This window comes from Mangifera indica, chromosome 8 (assembly GCF_011075055.1).
Source record: "Mangifera indica cultivar Alphonso chromosome 8, CATAS_Mindica_2.1, whole genome shotgun sequence".
NCBI lineage: Eukaryota > Viridiplantae > Streptophyta > Magnoliopsida > Sapindales > Anacardiaceae > Mangifera > Mangifera indica.
The window spans coordinates 4203429-4226335 of NC_058144.1; the positions used below are offsets into that span (position 1 = coordinate 4203429).

At 34.4% G+C, this 22907-nt stretch overlaps 3 protein-coding genes and 1 long non-coding RNA gene across 7 annotated transcripts; 3 read left to right on the forward strand and 1 right to left on the reverse strand.

The window, feature by feature from the left end:
• Positions 1–340: 340 nt before the first annotated feature.
• On the forward strand, positions 341–3146 carry LOC123222514. Of its 2 annotated transcripts, XR_006503642.1 has the most exons (3): positions 428–716; positions 788–1938; positions 2211–3146. It is a non-coding gene; the product is annotated as an uncharacterized LOC123222514 (long non-coding RNA). The 2 variants fall into 2 exon arrangements; XR_006503641.1 differs by having other exon boundaries at positions 341–716; positions 788–3146.
• Positions 3147–6405: 3259 nt separating this feature from the next.
• LOC123222505 (ubiquitin-conjugating enzyme E2 27-like) lies at positions 6406–9611 on the reverse strand. Of its 3 annotated transcripts, none has more exons than XM_044645323.1 (7): positions 9467–9611; positions 9185–9384; positions 8591–8639; positions 7198–7357; positions 6938–7027; positions 6631–6773; positions 6406–6545 (listed from the first exon to the last, which is right to left on the reverse strand). In XM_044645323.1, the coding sequence occupies exons 2-6, from the start codon at positions 9360–9362 to the stop codon at positions 6666–6668; spliced, it is 585 nt and encodes a 194-aa protein (XP_044501258.1). In that variant the 5' UTR covers positions 9363–9384; positions 9467–9611; the 3' UTR covers positions 6406–6545; positions 6631–6665. The 3 variants fall into 3 exon arrangements, with proteins under 3 accessions (XP_044501258.1, XP_044501257.1, XP_044501256.1); XM_044645322.1 differs by having other exon boundaries at positions 6406–6549; XM_044645321.1 differs by having other exon boundaries at positions 6406–6773.
• A 1522-nt stretch (positions 9612–11133) lies between these two features.
• On the forward strand, positions 11134–16198 carry LOC123224383. Its single transcript, XM_044648022.1, has 3 exons — positions 11134–13395; positions 14276–14356; positions 15036–16198. The coding sequence occupies exons 1-3, from the start codon at positions 13099–13101 to the stop codon at positions 15063–15065; spliced, it is 408 nt and encodes a 135-aa protein (XP_044503957.1). The 5' UTR covers positions 11134–13098; the 3' UTR covers positions 15066–16198.
• Positions 16199–21591: 5393 nt separating this feature from the next.
• On the forward strand, positions 21592–22571 carry LOC123223169 (CASP-like protein 1F1). Its single transcript, XM_044646266.1, has 3 exons — positions 21592–21928; positions 22018–22144; positions 22221–22571. Exons 1-3 carry the CDS (start codon positions 21729–21731, stop codon positions 22440–22442), a joined length of 549 nt encoding a protein of 182 aa, XP_044502201.1. The 5' UTR covers positions 21592–21728; the 3' UTR covers positions 22443–22571.
• The last annotated feature ends 336 nt before the right edge of the window (positions 22572–22907 follow it).

A 22907-nucleotide genomic window follows, 5' to 3' on the forward strand; every position in this document is an offset into this window, starting at 1 on the left:
ACACCAATTTATATGATATGTCGGGAAAAATATGAGTAATACATCAAAAAATAGAGAAGAGATGAATTCAATATGAAATTTAAAGACATTTTCGGTTTTAAAATATAAAAGATATATGTTTAATCGATTTCACAATTTTTTTTATAAAATAAACCTGTTTCAAAATTTTTCAAAAATTTTGAAATGACCCAAAACGTTTCTTACAAGTTTCGGAGAGTTTCGGAAACGGAAACGTTTCCGAAACGTGGAAACGTATCCTATTGTAAGTTTCCATGCTACTTAGCCAGTCACACAACAGCTCAATCAACTTCCATGGCTTCATCATCTTATTATAGTAACATTGCTTGCAGTTGCAGAGCTGATGCTTTCTCTTAGCTTAAGTTAGAAATGAAACTATCCAATTAAGAAAAGTTTTTGATGCTGATGCGTGATTGACTTTGTTGGACTTAATTATCCCAGCCCACTTTACTTTTATAATGGAAATGGCAAAGCCCATTTTCCATGTGAAACTTTGTTGATCACTTGGGGATACGAATTGTTATTAGTCTGACAGAATGAAAAGTTGAAAACATCAAAATTAAACAACATTGATCACATCTTCTGAGAAAATAGGTGATAATCGACTACACTTCCCAAGAATCTGGTGGTTCAAATGGCGAGAGAGTCAAACCCCGGCCTGAAAATACTCTGGGTTTGGACCGTCGGCACCGCCGCCAGTACACACTATTCTCTCTCTCTTTTCACCCTGCGTATGAATATGAACTGATTAATATTTCTTCTCTTACAGTTTTGGTTACAAATGTGGTAAGGACTAGACTAAGAGACATGCAGCAAGTCATCGACAATGAACAACAGCAACAAAGTAGTCTCAGTGATTCATTTCAAGTTGATCCCTTGCCAGAATCCGACGAGGGATTTGTCAAAGAAGTGAAAACTTAGGTTTCTATTTGAGTTGCGTTTATATAGTGTACCTTAAACTTCTTTTTATTTTTGGATGTTTATTTATTTAGCATACTTTCAGTCAAAGTGATTCCGCTTGGAACGGGAATATCTGTTTTATTTTCTGCAGACTAAAGAGAGGAAAAATTGGGTTTGTGAGAGTATGCTATCTGTTTGTTGAATGACCTCAATGAAAATTCCCTTGAATAATTTCGTGGTTTTTCTTAGCATTATAATTGCATGAGTGGAATTTCAAGAATTTAACATTAAAGGACTCCAAACCCCAATCATCGTGTTCACTGATGAGTTTTTTGAGCCTTCTAATGTTCAAATTGTTCTTGATTGGTGCCATAATTTAGTACACCAGCTAGATGACGGATACCTGGCAACACTTCTTATTTGTCAATAGTAGAGTCTGTAGGTAACGTCCACAACCATTTGATCCACTTCGGAAAAAAAAAATTGTGCTGTTATGCTGAGCTACTTGATAGTGTAGTATAATTTATGGGTTGTCTTTACCTTCACATGTGAAGAGATTAGAGGCTTTTTTTTTTTTTTTGTAATTTGTATATAATTTTATTTGATTGCATTTCCTCTGCTTTAGATTCCTACATCCCATATTGGATTTAAGTAAAACTTTTCCTAGTTTCTTTGTGTATAAATAAATATTGCTATATTGATCTCCATCATCAATCTTCATTATCTATGTATTTTGATTTTCATGAGTCTATGGTTTCTCATTTGTGCTAGTGTGCATATTTTGCAGCTATGCCAATTTTACTAAGGCATAACATGTGTATGTTAGATAATATCTTCTCGTCAGGTCTTAAATTTAGGCATTTTTAAATCAACACCTTTTTTTTATTTTGATGTCTTGTCCTCCCCTATGTTGTGTGATTAAGCAGGAATGTTTTAGAACTTGGGTTGAAAAGGTCTCCCACCCCATTCAAAGAGAGAAGTAACGTTCATGGACTTTAATATTGTATTGTGAAGATTGTGGTAGGTATTTGAGAAAGTGCACTTTATCCTACATACATTTTTATTGACAAAACCTGGGGCCACTAGTTGTTTAACGGCCGCTTGATCTTATGCTAACTAGAGAACAACTATAAAAATTTATACTCTAAAATGTATATGCGAGAGTATATATATATTGAAGTATGATCCTTTGGACTTGAAGCCCAGCGGACAATCTATGGACTCTGTTACACTCAAGCTTCTTGTTAATTTTTTCTAGATTGTTGCTAATGTCAATTATTTCACATGTACAGGTCTATATGGTCTTGACCTTGAGCCTAAGCCTCGTAGTATGAGTACTGAATTTAGGGACCCAGATGGAATAGGGCTGAATGCATAAAGATGATGTTTTTATTAAGTAATAGTTTAACCAAAGAATTCAGACCCCTCCAAAAGAAGGAAACAATTGATGTGTAATGTAGCAAGTGGTACGATTGATTCTAGTTCACATTTTCCATTGAGAGGGACCCAACACTATGGAACAACTGGAAGAAAAAGAAAGAGCCAAATTTGGATTTGATGTGTCTCTTCTCCTTATCCACTGGTTACTCCAGTCATGCATTGGAAAGGAATCTGTGTGATAGCTAACTTCTTTTATTACCACTTGCTATCTCAACAGTCATTATATTTCATTTCCTTAGTGTTGTATCATTTCTCTATTATTATAGTTGCAAGAAAGTTTTGGGTGATATTTTGAAGAGAATAGTGAAGATGGGACAGGTGTGCTGCTCAGAACCGGATGGTACGCTGCTTGGGCTCGTGCTAGCTTTAGTCCTGGCAATAATGTTCTTCATCATCTGTGTTCCCCCGACTCCAAGGAGAGTTAAAGTATATCACTGCTGTTAAATTATTGTTTGTAGTAGGTTGCTTTCTGCTAATGATTGTTGCCCTATTTTGTTCTTTCTATCAATGTTTTAGTGCTTCCTCTATAGTTGTTGGTTTAGTTATCAAGTGTTGATTATAAAGAAGTGAAAACGTAGGTTTCTATTTGATCTGCGTTTCTAGAATGTATCTCAAACTCCTTTTTGTTTTTGGATGTTTATTTATTTAACATACTTTCAGTCAAAGTGTTTCCTCCTGGAACAGAAATATCTGTTTTATTTTCTGTTGACTAAAGAGAGGAAAAATTGGGTTTGTGAGAGTATACTATCTGTTTGTTGAATGACCTCAATGAAAATTCCGTAGAATAATTTCGTGGTTTTTCTTAGCATTATAAATGCGTGAGTGGAATTTCAAGAATTGAACATTAAAGGACTCCAAATCCCAATCATCATGTTCACTGATGAGTTTTTTAAGCCTTCTAATGTTCAAATTGGTCTTGATTGGTGCCATAACTTAGTACACCAGCTAGATGTCAGATGCATGGCAACACTTCTCATTTGTCACTAGTAGAGTCTGTACTGTAGGTAACGTTCACAACCATTTGATCCACTTCGAAAAAAAAAAAAAATTGTGCTGTTATACTGAGCTACTTGATAATGCAGTAGAATTTATGGGTTGTCTTTAGCTTTCCATGTGAAGAGATAAGAGGCTTATTTTTTCATATAATTTTACTTGATTGCATTTCCTCTGCTTTAGATTCCTATATCCCATATTGGATTTAAGTACAACTTTCTCTGTGTATAAATAAATATTGCTATATTGATCTCCATCATCAATCTTCAATTATCTATGAATTTTAATTTTCACGAGTCTTTGGTTTCTCATTTTTGCTAACATGCATATTTTGCAGCTATGCCATTTTATTAAGGCATAACATGTGCATGTTAGACAATATCTTCACCTCAGGTCCTAAATTTAGGCATTTGTAAATCAACGACTTTTTGTTATTTTGATATCTTGTCTTACCCTACGTCTTGTGGTTAAGCTGGAATGTATTAGAACTTGACTTGAGAAGGGTTCTCACCCGATTAAAAGAGAGAAGTAATGTTCATGGACTTTAATTTTGTATTTTGAAGATTGTGATATATATTTGAGAAAGTGCAATTTATCCTACACGCCTTTCTATGAACAAAACCAGGGGCTCCTAGTTGTTTAACGTCCGCTTGATCTTCCGCTGATTAGAGAACTACTATAAAAATTTATGCTCTAAAATGTATATGCCAGAGCTTATATGTATTTTGAAGTATAATCCTTCGGACTTGAAGCCCAGCAGACAATGATGGACTCTGTTTGACTCAAGCTTCTTGATAATTTTGTCTAGATTGTTGCTAATGTCAAGGCCTAAGGACTATTTTCCACCTAAAATATACTGTTTTTATAAGTTTTTCTTCTTTAAATTTAAAAATCTTAAATATCCACTCATGAGTAATTAAAATTAACGAAACTTTAACCACTTAAAATTTTATCTCTTTTTTTCCCTTTAAACTTTAAAAACTAAAAGTTTTCCTCTAACTTAAGTTTTAAAATATAACAGTTTTCTTTTAGGGTTTAGTTTCCAAATCTTCGACACCATTATTAGTCGTCTCTTCTTTTTGAAGCTTCATCTCTTTTTGGCAACCTCTTTCCATCCATTTGAATGCTCAATTGACGTTAAATGAGGCTTGGGAGACAAAGACAAAGTTGTCGTCTTAGTCTGGGATGACGATCGTCTTCTTAGAAAGTTTGGGAAAAAGAAGAGTTTCATTTTCCTTGATGAAACTCTTCGTCTTCCAAGCCTTATTGGATGTCAATCGGGAGTCCAAATGGATAGAGAGAGATCACCAGAGAGAGAGGAAGCTTCAAGAGGGAGAGATAGTCGGTAATGGCATTAGATTTGACATAAGAGATTTGGAAACTAAATCTTAGGGGGAGACTATCATTTTTTAAAACTTCAGTTGGGGGAAAACTTTTAGTTTTTAAAGTTTAGGGGAAGAAAAAAAGATTATATTTTAGTTTATTTTTAATATTATAGATAAAATGATGATTTTGCCCTCATTACCATTAACTTTAACTAATTATAAGTAAGTATTTGAGATTTTTAAAATTAAAATGGAGAAATTTGAAAATATAACATACTTTAAGGGGGATATGTCGTCCATTATTTGACGTGTGCTGGTCTCTATGGTCTTGACCTTGACCATAAACCTTGTGGTGTGAGTACTGAATTTATGGACGCATATGGGCTTGGGTTGAATGCATAAAGATGATGTTTTTATTAAGTAATAGTTTAACCAGAGAAGCAAGTTGTATGATTGACTCTAGTTCACAGATTCCATTGAGAGGGACCACCACAATGGAAAAACTGGAAGTAAAAGAAAGAGCCAAATTTGGATTTGATGTGTCCCTTCTCCTTGTCCACTGGTTGCTCTATTCATGGATTGGAAAGGAACCAGTGTGATAGCTAACTTCTTTCATTACCACTTGCTATCTCAACAATCATTATTTTTCATTTCCTTAGTTTTTGTATCTTTGCTCTAATATTATAGTTGCAAGAAAGTTTTGGGTGACACTTTGAAGAGAATAGTGAATATGGGACTGGTGTGCCGATTAGAACCGGAAAATATGCTGCTTGGTCTACTGGTAGCTCTAGTCCTGGCAATCATTTTCTTCATCATCTGTGCTCCCCGGCCTCCAAGGAAAGTTAAATTTTGTCACTGCTGTTAAATTATTGTTTATAGTGGGTTGCTTTCTGGTACTGATTCTTGCCCTATATTGTTCTTTCTACCAATGTTTTAGTTCTTCTTTAATAGTTGTTGGTTTAGTTATCAAAAGTGTTGATTTTAAGGTGGAGGTATTGAATACAACAATGCAAGTTGAAGTTTCCCTGTCTTCTTCTCTCTTCCAATGGGTTTAATGTCCATACTTGTGAGTGAACCTTAACGGAGACATAACAATTGTGTTTAAGATAATCATGTTGAACAAAATTTGAAATAAAGGTGAAAAATCCTTACAGGCCAACCAAAATTGATAATGAATGGTATGGCATTGGCAGCCATTCAAACATACATAAGTTGGGTTTGTACTCTTAGAAAGAAAATGGCTCAAACTTTAAAAAAAAAAAAATTGCACGTCAGATAAATTAAAGTTGTGAGGGATTTTGGGGAAATTTTGTCTGATAATTTTGACGAGTTGACCACGTAAAAAATTTGTGCCATGTATGCAATAAAAACTTCAAATAAATTTGACTTACTGATTATCTGACATCTGCCGGATTTTGCCAAAACCCATCAGTATTTAAATGGACAAAACTAACTTATTTATTTAGCCAACAGGAAAATTAGCTTAATTTCATGCACACAAAATAGAGGTCCATGTTATGTTCTTTAGCAGTTATCGTGTTCAGATTACTGAATGTTGGAGGCAGGGTATGGATTCCCATCTCTACAACTTGAGTCATCGTCGGCTGCTTTAGGTCGATTGGGCCTTTGGCCTTAGAAATCGTGATATGTATAACAAAGCTTAATTTACTATAGGATTATCACTTTCTAATTGCCAAAATATATGGCTCTGGTAATAAAATAAAGAAGGTTAACAGTATAAATATAAAATTCACATTAAATTCTGAAATGTCATTGGCAATTAGTTCTGGCGGCAAAAGCAACTCCATTTGTGAAAGACAGGAAGTTGCAGAGTATTATAGGTGGATGCAACTGACTTCAGAGGCATGCCTAACTGAATGGAGGACAGTCCAAAATAAGAGAAAATTTACTGAATTCATGACTACACTAATAAGCTTATATTCAGATTAATTACTTTGTATAATATTCAGTAGGCAGCTGCAGCACACCCTAACTTGAGCAAAGCTTTTCAAGGGCCACGTTTTCATCGCCACCAACAGCCTCTAGAGCACTCCTCACCTTAGATTCAGGGAAACCCATCTCCACGAGTTTCTGTACCTGTTAACAATCCACCACTGGTTTAGTATATTAACAATAAGGATGTGCCTGCTAGTAAGACAGCTTCTAATTTAGACGAAGAGACTGCCCACAGAGAATGTCCTATAAGTAACCTAAATCAAAGGCATAAAAGACAATCAGAGAAAGGCCAAGATTAGGCAAACCTTTTCCTCTACCCCAAGAGACGATGTCTTAGCAAAAGTTTCTGTCCAGTAGCGAGCTGTTCCTAGAAAAGTCTGATAGTCCCTAAGATACTGCAATGTCACAGACACTAATTTAGAATTACAACAAAAGTTTGGGAATGAGTGGGAGCCCTGAAACAACACTGGCACAGAATTAAAAACCTTAGTCTGAAATTAACGACACAAAATCTGCCTGAAATACATAAGTATAACCACAGGAGCAAGGTGGAAGGAAAGTAGACCTGTTGAGCTACCACAGCATCTTGAGGGTCATCAGGTTCAGGAGCAGACAGCAATGCCTGTACAGAGAGAAGTGCTGTCTTAAGAGTAAGTGCTGGGCTCCATTGATCCTTCAGGATATCTAGACAAATTGCTCCACTTTGGCTGCTTATATTAGGGTGCCTTCACTCATAAAGTTCAAAAAGCATTAAAAAAAGATTCAGGTGTTACCAGTACATACTGTTGAATAAACTAACATATAATTTGTGTACTCAGCCTAAATATTCCCATCCACCAAAGTAATCTAGCAACAAACTTCTTAATTATTTCAGAATATTCAATTCATTACATATATTCTTAAAAATAAATGCATAACAGATCAGATCAGTGAGCAGAAACACCAAGAAAATTAAATTTCCTTACTATTAATTATAAATACACAGAAATCAATTTGATAGAATACCTATAGTAACTCACTGATATCTCAAACTGCAACGATATCTCATAAGAGAAAAAGACCATACCAATATACATCATGTTTTCAAAATATGAGAGACCACTTCTGTGTGTTAAGAGTCCAATACACTCATCTTTACTCTTATTTCAACAGGTCAGAAAACAAAGGCTTCAACAAGTGCTAAGCAACTGTTGGGTAAAAATAGGGTATCTTTTTTGTACACACTTTCAAGTTCTACCTCATTAGGCAGGAGAATGTGATTAAGGTCATAAAAGGGAGAAAGTTATCCACATAAAGCCTATACATGAAGACATCAAGAGGATTGAAAGAATCAAAAGAATTTGAACTAAAGTTACCAGAACATGCTAAAAGAGTCTAGAAATCAACTACAGTAGATCGAATTAAAAATCCTCTATCAAGCTACTACCATCTCCATAAATGGCATGGATTAAATAAAATGTCACATCTCAAGTTCAGAAAACACATAAGCCCACAAAAAAGCCATGAAAATAGATATGTGACTCACAACAATTAGTCAACTAACAGCTATGAAACGTTGATTAGTGTAAAAGCCTTCTACAGTTGATATGCGTACATATATATGCAGTTTGACATTCACGACCATGCTAAATGCAATATTATCAAAGTTTTCCCTGGAGTAAAAATTGCTTCAATCTCATCTCAATGCTCATGAGAACAGGCATGCACATCAAACTATGAAGTACCCTTTGCATTTAATTTCTACAATAAATACCAAAGCAATCAATAGTAGCCAATTTAAGTAGTTCTGTTTTCTAAAGCTTATCAATTGCCGTCCTTGTACAACCACCATATGCTAAAATTTCCTGAGACCATCACGAGAGAAACAATTGGACACATATAATGCATGCATTTTAATTAGATCAATAAAAACTACAGGAGCAAATTAGAAATAAAAGCAATGCACAAGCAATTCCTACCAAACTTTGGTCACAAAATGCATTTTGGGAGGCTCAAAAGGATATCCATCTGCAAACAAAAACCAAACATAAAAAATACAAGTCAAGAACGTACAGCATCATAAATACAACTAATTACAGGCAAGAAAATAAGTAACTACTAGCATACCAAGTGAAATACCTAATATGGTAGGAACCCTCAAGTGGGTCAAATATTTAATAATTTCAGAACTTGGTAATATTGGTCCAGTAACGTTCTTTAGACATTTTTTCTCTTAATTTGCATCATCATATTGATGACACAAAATGTCAAATTAACAAATTTTGAAATAAAATTGCCAAAAAAAAAAAATTTGAGTGTTACCAATAAGATATCGTGTATTACACTACCAAAAATACATAACTTTGGTAACCTTGATGAGATTAAACGCCTGGTGACATAGTCCAACTTTTCCAAGATACCCATTACAACAGCACAATTACGAACCTCACAAGTTGAGCACATAACCGCTTAAAAACCCTAAACCCATATCAGGATTCATCTAAAAATGAAGATTATTAGTCGTATAGCTTACCCAGAAACGAAGATATGATAAAGAAGTAGAAAATGTTCACCTGGCAATTTGATGTCGAGATGAAAAGTGCCGCCTTCATAAGGGGTGCCGATCGGTCCAGGAATGGTACCCGATAAATGAACTAGATTGTCAGAATCAGGAGAGATTTTGATGCCAGAAGATTCCATGTCTCTGCTACATTCTTGTAGCTCCTTTTGTACACGACCAAAGTCTACCATCGTCTTCAATTTGATTCAAACCCTGAATGAAAAAGAAATTTTTGATTTAGTTAAAGCTTTTGGTTTAATTTGCTTATTTTAGTTGAGCTTTGTATCGTATTTGCCTGTTTTTTCAAGCAAGAAATTGAGAGAAAGCGAATTGGCAGTGAGAGGTCGGGCTGCGATGCGAGAAGTCGCTCACTCCACAGTCATATTTTGTTTTGTTTTTAATATGAAAAAGTTGGAGAGAAATTATATAGTGTGAATGAGAACATAGAAACCCCATTAGACGAGACAAGAAGACCGCGTTTCAAGTTCAGCAAATGATTCGTATTTCTCTTTTATTATAAATAAATATTTTCAATAATAAAAAATAAGAAAAGTATTTACTGTCAAAGAATAACCAAACTGTAAAAAAGAGGAAAGGGATAGATATTCCGATCAGAAATTATATTTCATATGATTTATTTATTTAAAATAACAACGAAACCTAAAAAAATTTTGACAATGATTTTACTTATACCCGCGTAAAAAATATTTTTATATTCAATTAAAATTATAAGTCTCAGGGTCCACCATTCACATTATTAGTGATCACCATCTCTCTAACACTAGTGTTACCACATTGTCACTACTCCTATCAATAGTTGTCAAAACCTTAAATGTTAACCTACCCATTCACTGAAACTTTGGAGCTTAATGATTCTATTGGAGATCAAAGAAGCAATTGCTTCGAGGTTGATTAATTCCTATAATATTGTTTTTATGTAGTTGAACAAGAGGTGAGAGAAAGTAAACTTGATCATAATTCATGAATCGACAATTTCAATTTAAAACTATCCGTTTATGGTAGTTTTAAATTGTAATCCCTATTTATATATGAATTTTTTAGAAAATTGTCAATTTCAGATAATTGCAATGCCTATTTGTGTATGAATTTTTCATTTAAGCTTGTGGAAATAAAAACAAGAATACAACATTTATCATTTAAAAGAAAATTAGAACTTGGTAGTGGACCATTCCATGAAAGGAAGGAGCAACTGAGCAAAGATGAAAGCGAAAACCAAGGTCTGGTCGTGGAGTAATTTTCTAATTAATTAAATTAATTAGCAAGAAGAAGACAAAGTGAGGAAGGATGTGGGGTGGTTGGTTTGAGGAGAACACAGTAGTACAGTGCGAATACAAGAGAGCCAGAAATTTCTATATGAGCGATGACGTCCAATTTCTTTACAACATTGGAGGCTTACAACTAATCACCAACACCCAAAACAAATTAAACTGACAAAAATATAGATTCCTTTGAGAGAGTCATGAAAATGCGTGGAACCGTAAGTATTATACAAGAAGCAGACAGCACAAGGAAAAGGCAGAATTGAGAGTGGTTTTGTCGTTTTCATGTGTGTAATAACGGGCTTAGCTGGTGCGTGTTCCTTTGTTTTTTTTTTATTGGTTCTGTTTGGATAAAACATCTGAGGATTGGCTTTGATGTCATCGACATAATTTGTGCAAGTTGCAATTTTTAAGTTCTGGGGATGTGTGCAGCTTTCCTATCTGGTTCTTTTGGGAATCGGAATAAAGAAGGAAATTTTGTCCCGGTTCGATATCATACCTTTGGCTGGACAAACGAAGAATAAGACTGAGAACAATTAATTTGTCAATAAATCAATTTATATACACTTTTAAATACATAAATAAGCATATAAGTGATATATTATTTTAATATTTAATTATATAATATTATATTATTTGTATGTTTGTTTATGTATTCACTTTTTGTTTAGGCATTGACATTAGATTTCTCTTAATTTGTATTGAGCTTAAGCTCACTAAGATTTTGTTTATATGATCCTAAGTGATGAAAATTTTACCTTTTGTATAATCTGAGTTGCCTTCTTATTTTTTTTTTAACCAATATTAAGAAATCAAATGCACCTTGTACTTTTACGGTTAAAACAATTGATGAGTTTTTGTGTTCTCTTCTGGTCTGTGGATATCTTGAAGATCTGTAGACTATTGAATCTGTGCTTCTGTCTGCAGTTTTCATGTACTTCTTGATTGAGTTGAGGCATTGGCTTTTGGATTTATTTGCTAAAAGGTTGCTGTCATTCTGGGTTGTTGGTGATTACATTGGAAATGAATTATTAGTTTGTTGAAGGTTTTTGTAAGGAATTTTGGTTGTGCTCGTTCAAAAACAACCTGTAATCCTATGGATAATCTGCAAATTATGTGTAACGTGCTCAGTTGGACATCTGAGTATGATCATATTTCTTTGTCAGCTACTTTAGTCGAGAAGATTACTTAAGCTCAATTAGGGAAATTATGAATTGTGCGCATAATGGGTTTTGAAAGGGAAAACAGACTCAAGTTTGTAGATTTATTTGTTCAGGTTCTGTTATAGTATATTATGGTGACAAAATCATTTAGCTTGGTTTTTGTGACTATATCTGCAGGATAATTCATTGGTTTCCCTTGAACCACCCTTGTCTCTTTACTGGCTGGTTCAGAGCAAAGAGATCAATAAATAATGTTGAAATATTTTTTGGGTATCTGGATTTGGTTTTCTTTTATGTAAATAATCTGAAGAAGGATCTATAGTTGAGATGGCCTTGATTTTGGTAGATAGATAGTAGAAGCCTCTGCCATATATTTTGCTTTTACTCAGGTGCAAGTACCCTTCTGGAAATTCTAGCAACTGAACATAGATTTTCATTAATGGCATTGATGGGATTGAGAAACTTGAGCTCATTGGTTCATTGGAGAGGTCAAAATGATATTTATTCAGGTAGATGCTTAGGGGTGGTAAGGCAATTGAGTACACTAGATAGGATAATAAGGAACTAAAACAGGATCCTTTGGAAGATTTGACATGAAATATACTCAACTTTCGAGATGGGCTTGCCTCAGGTGTCTTCTGGTTGTATTGCTGAGGAAATGGCTGCATCTCTTAGCAATATTATGCAAACATCACCACAATTGTTAATGTGAGCAGTTGTGATTTATTTGGGGTGCATGGATGATATGTTGGCTATAGAATGCAGATAGATTTTCCATGCTCTTCTTTCATAGATTACGCCAGGAAAATCGTTTCAGAGCTTTCAAAGGAGTTGAATGTTTTGCATGTATATAAAGCTGTTAGATCAAATATGCATAGTTTGAATAATGACTCTATGGAATGGGATGGCTGGCTCACTTCTAAAAGTGAGCAGAATTCTCAAACACCCTTTCCCAGGATTGTGGGTTTTGAATCAAAGGCATTGCATTCCCATGTTGCTGCATTTGATAGAAATCAGTCTTCATCCGCCATGGTTAATATAACCAAAAATGCTGCTGAGGCCGCTGGTTTACTGTCTCCTTTGAGTGGAATGCTTCTCCCTGATCGATTTAATGGTGATGCTCTGGAGATTGGTGGCAGTCCTTATCAAAGTGCTTTCCTGGTAAAAACCATAACTATGATTTGCCTATCTCACAAGAGCAAAAGAAAGCTCATATTGGCAACTCCAAACATTTCAGTTCTCTGATCTGGTCTACATCTAGTTTTTCTGAGTAGACGAGTTCACCATATGGCAATTTTGCAGAAAACTTCAAGTTTTCCACCAATGGCCTTTAGTTGGTGCTATAGCTATACCTAAAAAAAGTGGTATCACCTCCCCTGTCTCTGTTTCCTCTTGGTCCGAAATTCCCTCAAAGAATAAAATCTCTGGGTGGATGCAGAGATGTAAATAAAGAGTTCTATGAGAACCATATAACCTTGAAGGATATGGAACAGTCACTTGATGGAACTTTCCCTGGCATTTTATCTTCCAAAAGGGTTGACAATATTAGGATGCCAAGTAAATCATTTGAAGATTTTAAGTATTATCAAGAAAAGTTAGATCTGTTTGCTCCTGAGGTTGTCACTGGCTCAGAATGTCACTGGAGTCAGGTTTCAGAACTTGCTTCTCAAAGTGTCAAATTGGTACGAAGTGCCAGTGGACTGGCAGTTAGGAGGTCATTGGTTGGTTTGTTTGAGGAGTCCTTGTTTTCTGGACAGTTATTATCTGGAAAAGCTAGTCAGGTTGGCATTTTAACTTGTGATTTAAGTTGTTAATGACAATGTGTTTGGTTCATGGCATGTTCACTGGCCTTTTTACTTTCCCCAGTGTCTATTAACTAACAATTTTTTGTTTTGTCATCTCTAATTTTAAGAGAATTGATGGTTTCCTAGCTGTTCTTAATGTGAGTAAAGGAAATTTCTAACCGAAATCACAGGAACTTCCATTTTCTGTATATAGTGTTAATGGAGATAATTGTTTACTAGATTATTCATTTGTTATCAAACAATTCTAAGGGCCCCAAAATGAGGAGCCTTAGCATTGATAATCCTCAAGCAGATAGGAGTCGACTACGTATACCCGTGAAAGGGCACATACATTTGGTAATATATTCATCAAGGTTTTTTACTAATCAAATTAAAACACAAGTTCTGATTTTGTTTTTTTCCTCTTTTTAATCTGGATGGTTGATCATATTATAGGTTAAATCATGTTACTCAAAGAATTTTTGTCCTTATCAATCTATTAGGAAATGTTATTAATAGTGGAATGTTACGATATCCGTGGCTGGCTAGCCTACTTGTATGTTGGCTGTGGTTACCACTTGTGCATATTTATTACTACCATTTCTTCCTACTTTGTCCTTGCATATATTCTTCCGGAGAGAACAATCTATAAAGATAGACAAATTCTCATTTAGGAGTGAATACCTCATGAAGTTTCATTGCTATTTGTGTGTATGCTTGCCATCTGCTCATGCTTTTGTGAAAAAAGGAATTGCTTGCCTGTTGTTCTACACATTTGTACTTTTACAACTAAGGTATTAAAAACATATGGGAATTTAAATATAGACATATGTATTATAGATAGATGGTTTACACTGACAGACTGAATTGGTTGCAGGTTCTTAGCAATCCAGATAAGACACCTATTCACACCTTCTTCTGCAACTTTGATTTGAGTGACATGCCAGTTGGTACAGAGGTAGGAAAGGAAAAATAGATTCTAGCACTTGAGCGACATCTTTTAGTTTTTCTTTTTTCCAGTATATTGTTATGCATAGTTACTTCCTTCTAGGCCTGCATGTGAATATATCTCACGTGATGCTGTTCCTTTTCTTTCTGTTTTCCTCACTAATGATAAAAAAATATGAAGCATATAGAGATGTGGCACGATTGGAAAAAAATTTCTTGCTGGCAACGAGTACCTTGTGTCATTTATATACAGCTTTATCTTCTATGTTACTTGTATCTGGATAGTTGTATATTGTTTTCTATTTTTTTCGAAGTGGTTTAAATAGGATATTAAGAACACTAGGAGGTGTTCAAATTCTTTGGTAAGTTCTACAGAAAATTAGGAGTCCCTAAAAAAGGGAAACAAAAGGATTTTTTTTTTTTCGAACTGGTTTAAATAGAATATTGAGGACTCTAGGAGGTGTTCAAATTCTTTGGTATGATCTACAGAAAATTAGGAGTCCATAAAATGGGGAAGCAAACCTATTGTTTTCAATAATGTGTAAAGCAGAATCATGGAATGGAATTCTATTTATGATTAGTTGTGTACAGCAATGAGCTTTCTGTTGTTTTTAAATTATTTATATTCTCAGTATAAGGTGAGATTCTGATGATCGGTGGTTCTCTTTGAACCTTGTGCATACTTAAAGAGACATTCGTCCGCCAAAGAATCACATTAGCATCTTCTGCACCTGGAAATGGAAGACAGGGGGATTGCAACGTAAAAAACCATGTCAAGCCATCTTCTGCTCCAAACATTAGTCATTCTTTACCATTTAGTGGAGAGTCTGCTTATTTGAATGAGCCTGATATTGTACATAGACATCCGTACAAGGGTCTAGAAGGGATTGAAATTTATGGTCTTGGCTATAATGGGAATCTTGCTATGAACTCGGGTGTGAAGGACCAGTGGGCCACAGCCTTTCAAATGCATGCCTTGGAAGTGCGGGCAAATCTATAAATAGTCTTTTCAAAGGTCAACAGGAATGATACTCGCACCAGTGCTCTGAGCTGTGCTCTTCACCTCAGGTTTTTATGCCCTTGCCCAAAAAGATCTTCCAGATCAGTCCAGAGACACCAATCAGACCCCTTAAGTGCACCAGGGAGTAACAAAAAGGATAATGAAGCAGAGCGACATTTTTACTTGTACATTGACATGAGGTTGTTATTCCCACAACGCCATTCAGATTCTGATGAAGGCAAGGTATTGTGTCTCTGTGTATCCTACTAATTGGTTCAAACTTTTTTCCCATTGAATTATGTCACTACTTCAAAATGCTTATCATTAGATTGCAAATGCTATTCACCCCTCGTACAATGAGCATCAGACCTAGTATACAATCCCACAATCTGCCAGCATTTATAGGGCTGTTTTCCTGCTTAATACAGTTCTTACAACATGCAACATATATTTTTGTTTTATGTTTCGTTGTTCAAAATAAATGTTTAGTCTCCAGGTTGTGACAAAATTATGGGCAGAAGACTTCAGGTTGTGGCATAATTTTGTGATGGCATCCAAAGACTAAGTGAGGCATGTTACATTTATGGTTTAGTTATCTGATAGGAAGTCATTTTGCTCGAATGCTAGAGCCTAGAGTTAAGATATGGCTTTATGGAGCATTATTATTTGAATTGTCTTCCATTTATTGGCTACCTGCCAGTCAATCTGTCTAACTAGGGTATGCTGTTTTCTTATTGCGGTTACATCTTGGATATGATTTTCCATTGGATTCCAGCTGAAAATGCCCACTATTTATTTCTTCTCCAAACCTGTTCATAAACCTCTGTAAATATCTGTACATGCAATTCCCTTTCATCTTATTCTCTGATTTGGATACAAACCCATTTTTATTTGTACATAATTACATCATTAATTTATTTATTCATGATCCTTAATGCTTCTTCATTCTGCTTCTCCATCCAAACCTACCGAGTTATTTTTCTCATAAACTGACCTCTGACGTGGAATATGATTTTCCACCGGCTTGACCTATGACTTCCAACTATATATCTTATTTAAGGCCAAAGGACTATGTCCTACCCAAAGTATGTTGTAATCTCAACTTTTCACCCGTTAACTATGAAAATCTCATTTATCCACTCATGGACTGTTAAAATTAACGGTTTAAAGGGTAAAATCATCATTTTATCTATAATATTAAAAATAAATTAAAATTTAAGTTAGTTTTCCCCTCTAACCCTTAAAAACTAATCATTTCCCCCTAGACCAAGTTTTAAAAAATAGCATCCCCCCCCCTAGGGCTTAGCTTTCAATCCCCGACGCCAAATCCAGCTCCATCGCTAACGACGAAGCTTTCCAGAGGCATCACCATGCTCCAACCGTCTCGCTTTTCTCCTCTAGAACGTCGGTTGATCGAGATCTGGTCTAGAAAGTCGAAGAGTTTCATCAAGAGAAAAACAAGACGGTCGGAGCATGGTAATGCCTCTGGAAAGCTTCGTCGTCAACGATGTCGTCGGGGATTGAAAGCTAAACCTTAGGGGGGAATGCTATTTTTTAAAACTTGGTCTAGGGAAAACTGGTTAGTTTTTAAGGGTTAGGAGGAAAAAGAGATAAAATTTTAAAGGGTTAGGGTTCCGTTAATTTTAACAGTTCGTGGGTGAGTAAATAAGATTTTCAAAATTAACGGAGGGAACTTTGAGATAGTAGCATACTTTGGGTGGAAAATAGTCCTTTGGCCTTTATTTAAATTAAAGTTAATGCTTATAAAACGATAGAACATCCTGAATTTTGCATGATTGGTTGAGAATTTTAATGAACATACTAAAACAACAAGCATCCTATTAATTTTTTTTTCTGTTTTATATAATATGAAATTAACCTGCATGATTTAACTGGCAGATTTAAAGGGTGATTGATACTTGGGATTGAGTCAAGACTTTTGGAGAGATGAACTGAATTATTAGGACTCATTTAATATTGTTTACCATTTGGATTGGCTCTCATTTTCCTGCTCCCTAAAAGGGTAAATGCTCGCCATGTCAAAGTGGTTGGCTGGTGGTGGTTGTATTTAGCTCCATTGTTTGCAAGTAACTGCTGAAACTTGCCTATCTTCTGCAATCTGCCTTTGCCACGTCCAACTTTGTTTCTACCTCTTACAAGGCAAGAGCTGAATAACTTGAAATTCGGGGAAAAGGAAGGCTGAAATCTCATTAATTTCTTAAAACACTACAGAATTACCATAAGTGGGATTGCTTTGCCTTAAAGAATTTGCTTAAATACTAACCTCTTATATGTAAGATGAAATAAATTCAAACTGACGATGTTACAAGGGAAGTTGTGTAGTATTTTTTGGTGAAATGTCATAGGAATGAATTTAGGTTAAAAACAGAGCTGTCTGTCACAGAAAATGGCAGCCATGAGGATAATATTAGCCAAAGTGACTCAAAGTATACCTACGAGTATGGATTGGTTTAGAGTTGTTAAGTTCCATAGTAAAGGAGCATAATTCCAAATTTGGTGATTCTTGGGACAACGGATAGACACTTTTAAATACATAATTAATTACACAAATTATATATCATTATATGATTAAATGTTATTTTATCTTTATTTTAAAATTATTTAATCATATAATAACATATCATTTATGTATCTAATTATGTGTTTAAAAAATATATATACATAGTTTTATATTATCTTTGTTGCAAAAAATAAATTAATAAAAGAAAAACCCACGAGCACATCCTTTGCATCATTCATGTACTACAACAATGGTGGCATGGCCCAGTTACTTTCTAGGAAAAACTATATTTAAATCTTTTTCAACAAGTCTGTGTCTGAAATGACTTGGTAATTGTTATGGTCTTCATTTGTTTAAAAATACCAACACCCTTTCGAGTAATGGAGTTTCACATAAGATATTCCAATGTTCATATACATAAAAAGCCCAAATTTTGAGCTCTAAAATTATGTAATTCCAACATTAAAAACGTGTCGGTTCTTAGGAACGTGGCGTGTCAGCCTCCTTCCTCTTGAATCATCAGAAAAAGAGAGCTTTGCAAAGCAAACATCCAAATCCAATTATCTGATAGATAGAGTCCCTTAATTTTTCTAAATTTTACAGTATTTATTTAAAGAACCACTCTAGACTCGCTGAAACCTAAGTTGGCTCTTGGCTCCACCGGGTCATTTGACAATGGGCACAGACAGCCATACATCTTTAAAGAAAGTAGTACAAGAAATAAAAACGAGTAAGTGTAAAAATGAAGGCATCTTTTTCTTAGCAGGTTCTGGTGTTTCCATATTTTTGCATTTAACGGATGCCATCACATCCATCAACAATATTCAAATAATCTAATCCAAAGAGTCAACCATCTTGATTGACTTCAGTGTGCAGGCCATTTAACGGTAGAAATTAATAGTCAACTATCTTGTTGACTACAGTGTGCAGAAATTTAATGGTAATTTGGATTGATTTGATCATTTGATGTCGAGTATTTGTGTGACATTTTTGTCAAATTAATTGTATTATTATTTACCAGGTAGTGTACTAATCAATTCACTTTGTATTATACAAATCTAATTACTTACTAATGAGTCTGACTTTGGGCTTTTGCCTTCTCCACTTAAATATTGGTGATAAACTAAACTATTTCACAACAAAAACATGCAAGAGGGAGACACCTATTCCCAAGAGTCAAGCCATCAAGCGCCTAGATATTATCTCAAACAAAATTGCAAACAAGATCAATCAAACTATTCAAGAATATAGTCTGAGAGATTTCTCATGTGTGATCATGATTAAAAGTTTGAGACCAATCACATCATCATTATGCAGTGGAAGATATCTAATATATCAACAATAATTAAGCAAACAATCAAAGCCACCCACTGTGGTTTGAATATTTCTTTTTATTTGATAGGTATTGAGTTCATAAAGGTTTTTTCTTTTTTTTTCTCATGTTTCAAGTGCAAGCTGATATATCCCAACATATTCCCATCATCTTAGATGGCACAAACTACAATCATTGGACTCAATCTATGTGTAACTTTTTTAAAGATCATATAATGTAGAGATTTGTCACCGACGAAAAGTATAAACTTTAAAAGAAGTATGGTGAATTCCTTAAAGAGTTTGAGACTCGACTTGAACAATGGGATTACAACAATTTCAAGATTATATCTTGGATTTCAAATATTTCATTAGCATCCATCAAAATTCTCTTTAGTCGATTTGAATGAGCCAAGGATTTTTTGGATTTTCTTGCTCAACGATTTTCACTCAATGATCTTGCTCACACATATCAAGTTCAAGCCAAACTTCATAATTTGAAATAACAAATTGATGAGTCAATTAATAACTTTTATTCTAAAATGTCTACTTTGTAGGATCAATTAAGTTTGTTTGAGCCTAAGTGGATATATAATGATGACGTTGAGCTCTATATCCAATATTGTGATAAACAATAATTAAATCAGTTTCTTGTGGCTCTTTATGAAGATTTTGAATCAGTTCTTGTCTCACTATTACATCGACATCCTTTACCAACACTGGATATAACTATAGTAGAATTAATCTTTGAAAAAACATGCATGCAAACTTGAGAAATTCGTCTCTCAGATACAATTCTTGCTACTCCCTCACAATATACAAAACCTACATGTAATTCCTCAAAATATTGCTCTTATTGTCATCACAATAGACATACATATGAGGAATGTCATTCCAAAGATAAGAGGAACTTCAATTCAAGAAAAAGGAATCAACAACGTAATCCAAATCAGAATTTCCATCCCTACTTTGTTGTTGTTGTTATTGAAGATAATGCATCAGTGCCTACCTTTGACACACGCACTCTATCAGAGGTTGACATTGAGACACTTATCACTCAAACTCTCACTTGAGTTGGTATTAGTTCTTCTATTTCTGCTTCTGCATTTGCATTGTTTGTCACCATAAGTAATACCTCATGGTATCTTGACTCTGTCTGTTGTAATCATACGACTCATTCTTCATCATTATTTTCATTCAAGACCCTAGCCAATAAGATTCGTAATATTTAAACTATTGATGGATCTACAATGCAACTTAGCCATATAAGATCTATCTCTACTATACATCTCTTTGTTCCTGACACATACCTTGTTGCCAAACTTTCCTTAAATCTTTTATTTGTTGGTCAATTATGTGAACATGGATTAAGCTTATATTTCTTTAATAATGGTTGTATTATGCAAGATACACAAACAAGCAAGATAGTTGGAAAAGGCCGTAAAGTAAAACCACTATTTGAGCTTACATCGTTTCATATTCTTATGACTAATATTGTTGCATCTATCTAGTTTATTGTGCCTTTGAGTCTTTGGCATTTTCAATTAGGCCATGTGTCTGAGTCTCATTTCAAAACATTGTCTTCATTAGGATTATTAGGATCCTGATGAAAATTTTGAGAGTCAACTTGATAAAAATCTTAATTTGTCTTTCAATAAAAGTTATTTTATTATTTCTTCACCCTTTAATCTTATATATTCTGATATTTTGGGTCTTACACCTATTACAACAATAGGAGAATCAAAACATTTTGTTATATTTATAGATAATTGCTCACGATTTATTTGGATTTATCTTTTATATAATTATTCTCACTTATTTGATGTTTATAAGGAGATTGTCATGGAGTACAAAGACACTCGATTATTCACTCTTCTAAAGGATCATAACACTCTACCCTAATACTTTTATCTAGATACATCCCAACAAAATGGTCGAGATGAGCAAACATATAAAAATATTCTAGAAACCATTCGTGCTCTTCTTATTGTTTCATCTATTCCAAAGCACTTTTTAGGAGAAGCAGCATTTGTTGATATGTATATCATCAACCATTTGCCTTTATCTATCCTTGGCAATCAAACTCCTTATAAACACCTTTTTGGTAATCATCCACATTATACACTATTTTGTGTCTTTTGGTTATGCCTTTTTGATAATGCATGTTTTGTTCAATCATCAATAATCAATCAAGCAAGAATCAAGATCATTAATCAAGATCAAGTAATCATGCAATCCCACCAATCAACCTAACAATCAATCATCAAGATTAGTTAATCAAAAAATTAATTTTTTTATTTTTTCCTTTATGTATCTTATTGTATATTGTTATAAATACTAGTCCTTTGTTAAATTTACACATAAAAAATACAATTCTTTTATATTTTTCAGCGTGGAAATATTCCTTGGTCTTATGTTCTATAAATACTCACCATAAATTCACACTCTTGTACCTCATCCATAACTCTAGCTCGTAGCTTTCATAATACAGTAAGCTGTTTCCTCTGTTTTCATCAGTCTTGTTTATCTGCAAGTTTCAAACCTCTCAGAATGGACAGCTCTGGAGCCAAGTTTGAACAGAATCCTCCTCTGAAAGCCCAAAGAATTTTCCATCTTGCACAAATTTTCCTGAGGCTTTTCGCCATTGGTACTTCATTGGCTGCAACATGTGCGATGGCCTCCGCAAAGCAATCTGTTGTGGTCTTTGGCACCTCCTTTGAAGCTCGATATAGCTATTCTTCCGCTTTCAAGTATGAAGAAAAAAATATAACAATTTAAAGGCCTTTTTGTTTCACCTTAACTCACTCTTCTTAATCTTTTTCTTGTTTTATTTTCTCAGGTTTTTTGTTTTTGGAAATGCTACGGCATGTGGCTGCACAATACTTTCCTTGTTCTACGTTTTCGTCCTTGGTCGACAGCAAAGCTCAAGCCCTAAAAAATATTTTTTCTTGTTCATTCACGATTTGGTATGTTAAGGTTTTTTTTTTTTTTTCAAGTCCCATTTCTTTAGTTTAAGGGGTGATTTGAATTTGAATGTGGCAGGTGACGATGAGCTTGGTGATTTCTGCATCTTCTGCAGCAACAGCAGTAGGCTATATTGGCAAATATGGCAACAACCACATCGGCTGGGCAGCCGTTTGTGATAACTTCGGCAAATTTTGTAACAAAATTGTAGTTTCTTTTACTCTCTCTTACTTCTCTTTCCTTTCCTTGATGATTCTTACTATCATCTCAGCACGCAGGTCTACACAAATTCAAGTTTAATCACAACTTTGTAATGCCACTTGATGTACGTATGGTATAATGTTTCAGAAACAATAAGCTCTGTTGTAATTTGTAAACAATAAGCTCTGTTGTAATTTGTAGCTTTCGAATCTACTTTTCTTCAGAAAAGCATTACTCTTAGTTATCTGTGATACATAATCTGATGAACAGAATTCTGTATGTGAATTCAGTAGGCAAATACATAAACCCATATGCCATTGTCATCCATAAGTTGAACCAGAAGATTGAACATCCAAAAAATAGAGGAAGTTCTCTTATTTTCACAATTGGAATGTTTGAATTGCATTCAATGCGAGTTAATACTTCCCTGCCCGACTGGTTATGAAAGTCTAGAAATTAATTAATCTTATTGACAGTTACCTGTACAAACAGTAATCTGAAAGTCTTGGAAAACTTATGCTCTTTGACGTATTTATGAATCATGATACCTGACCTTCCCTGAAA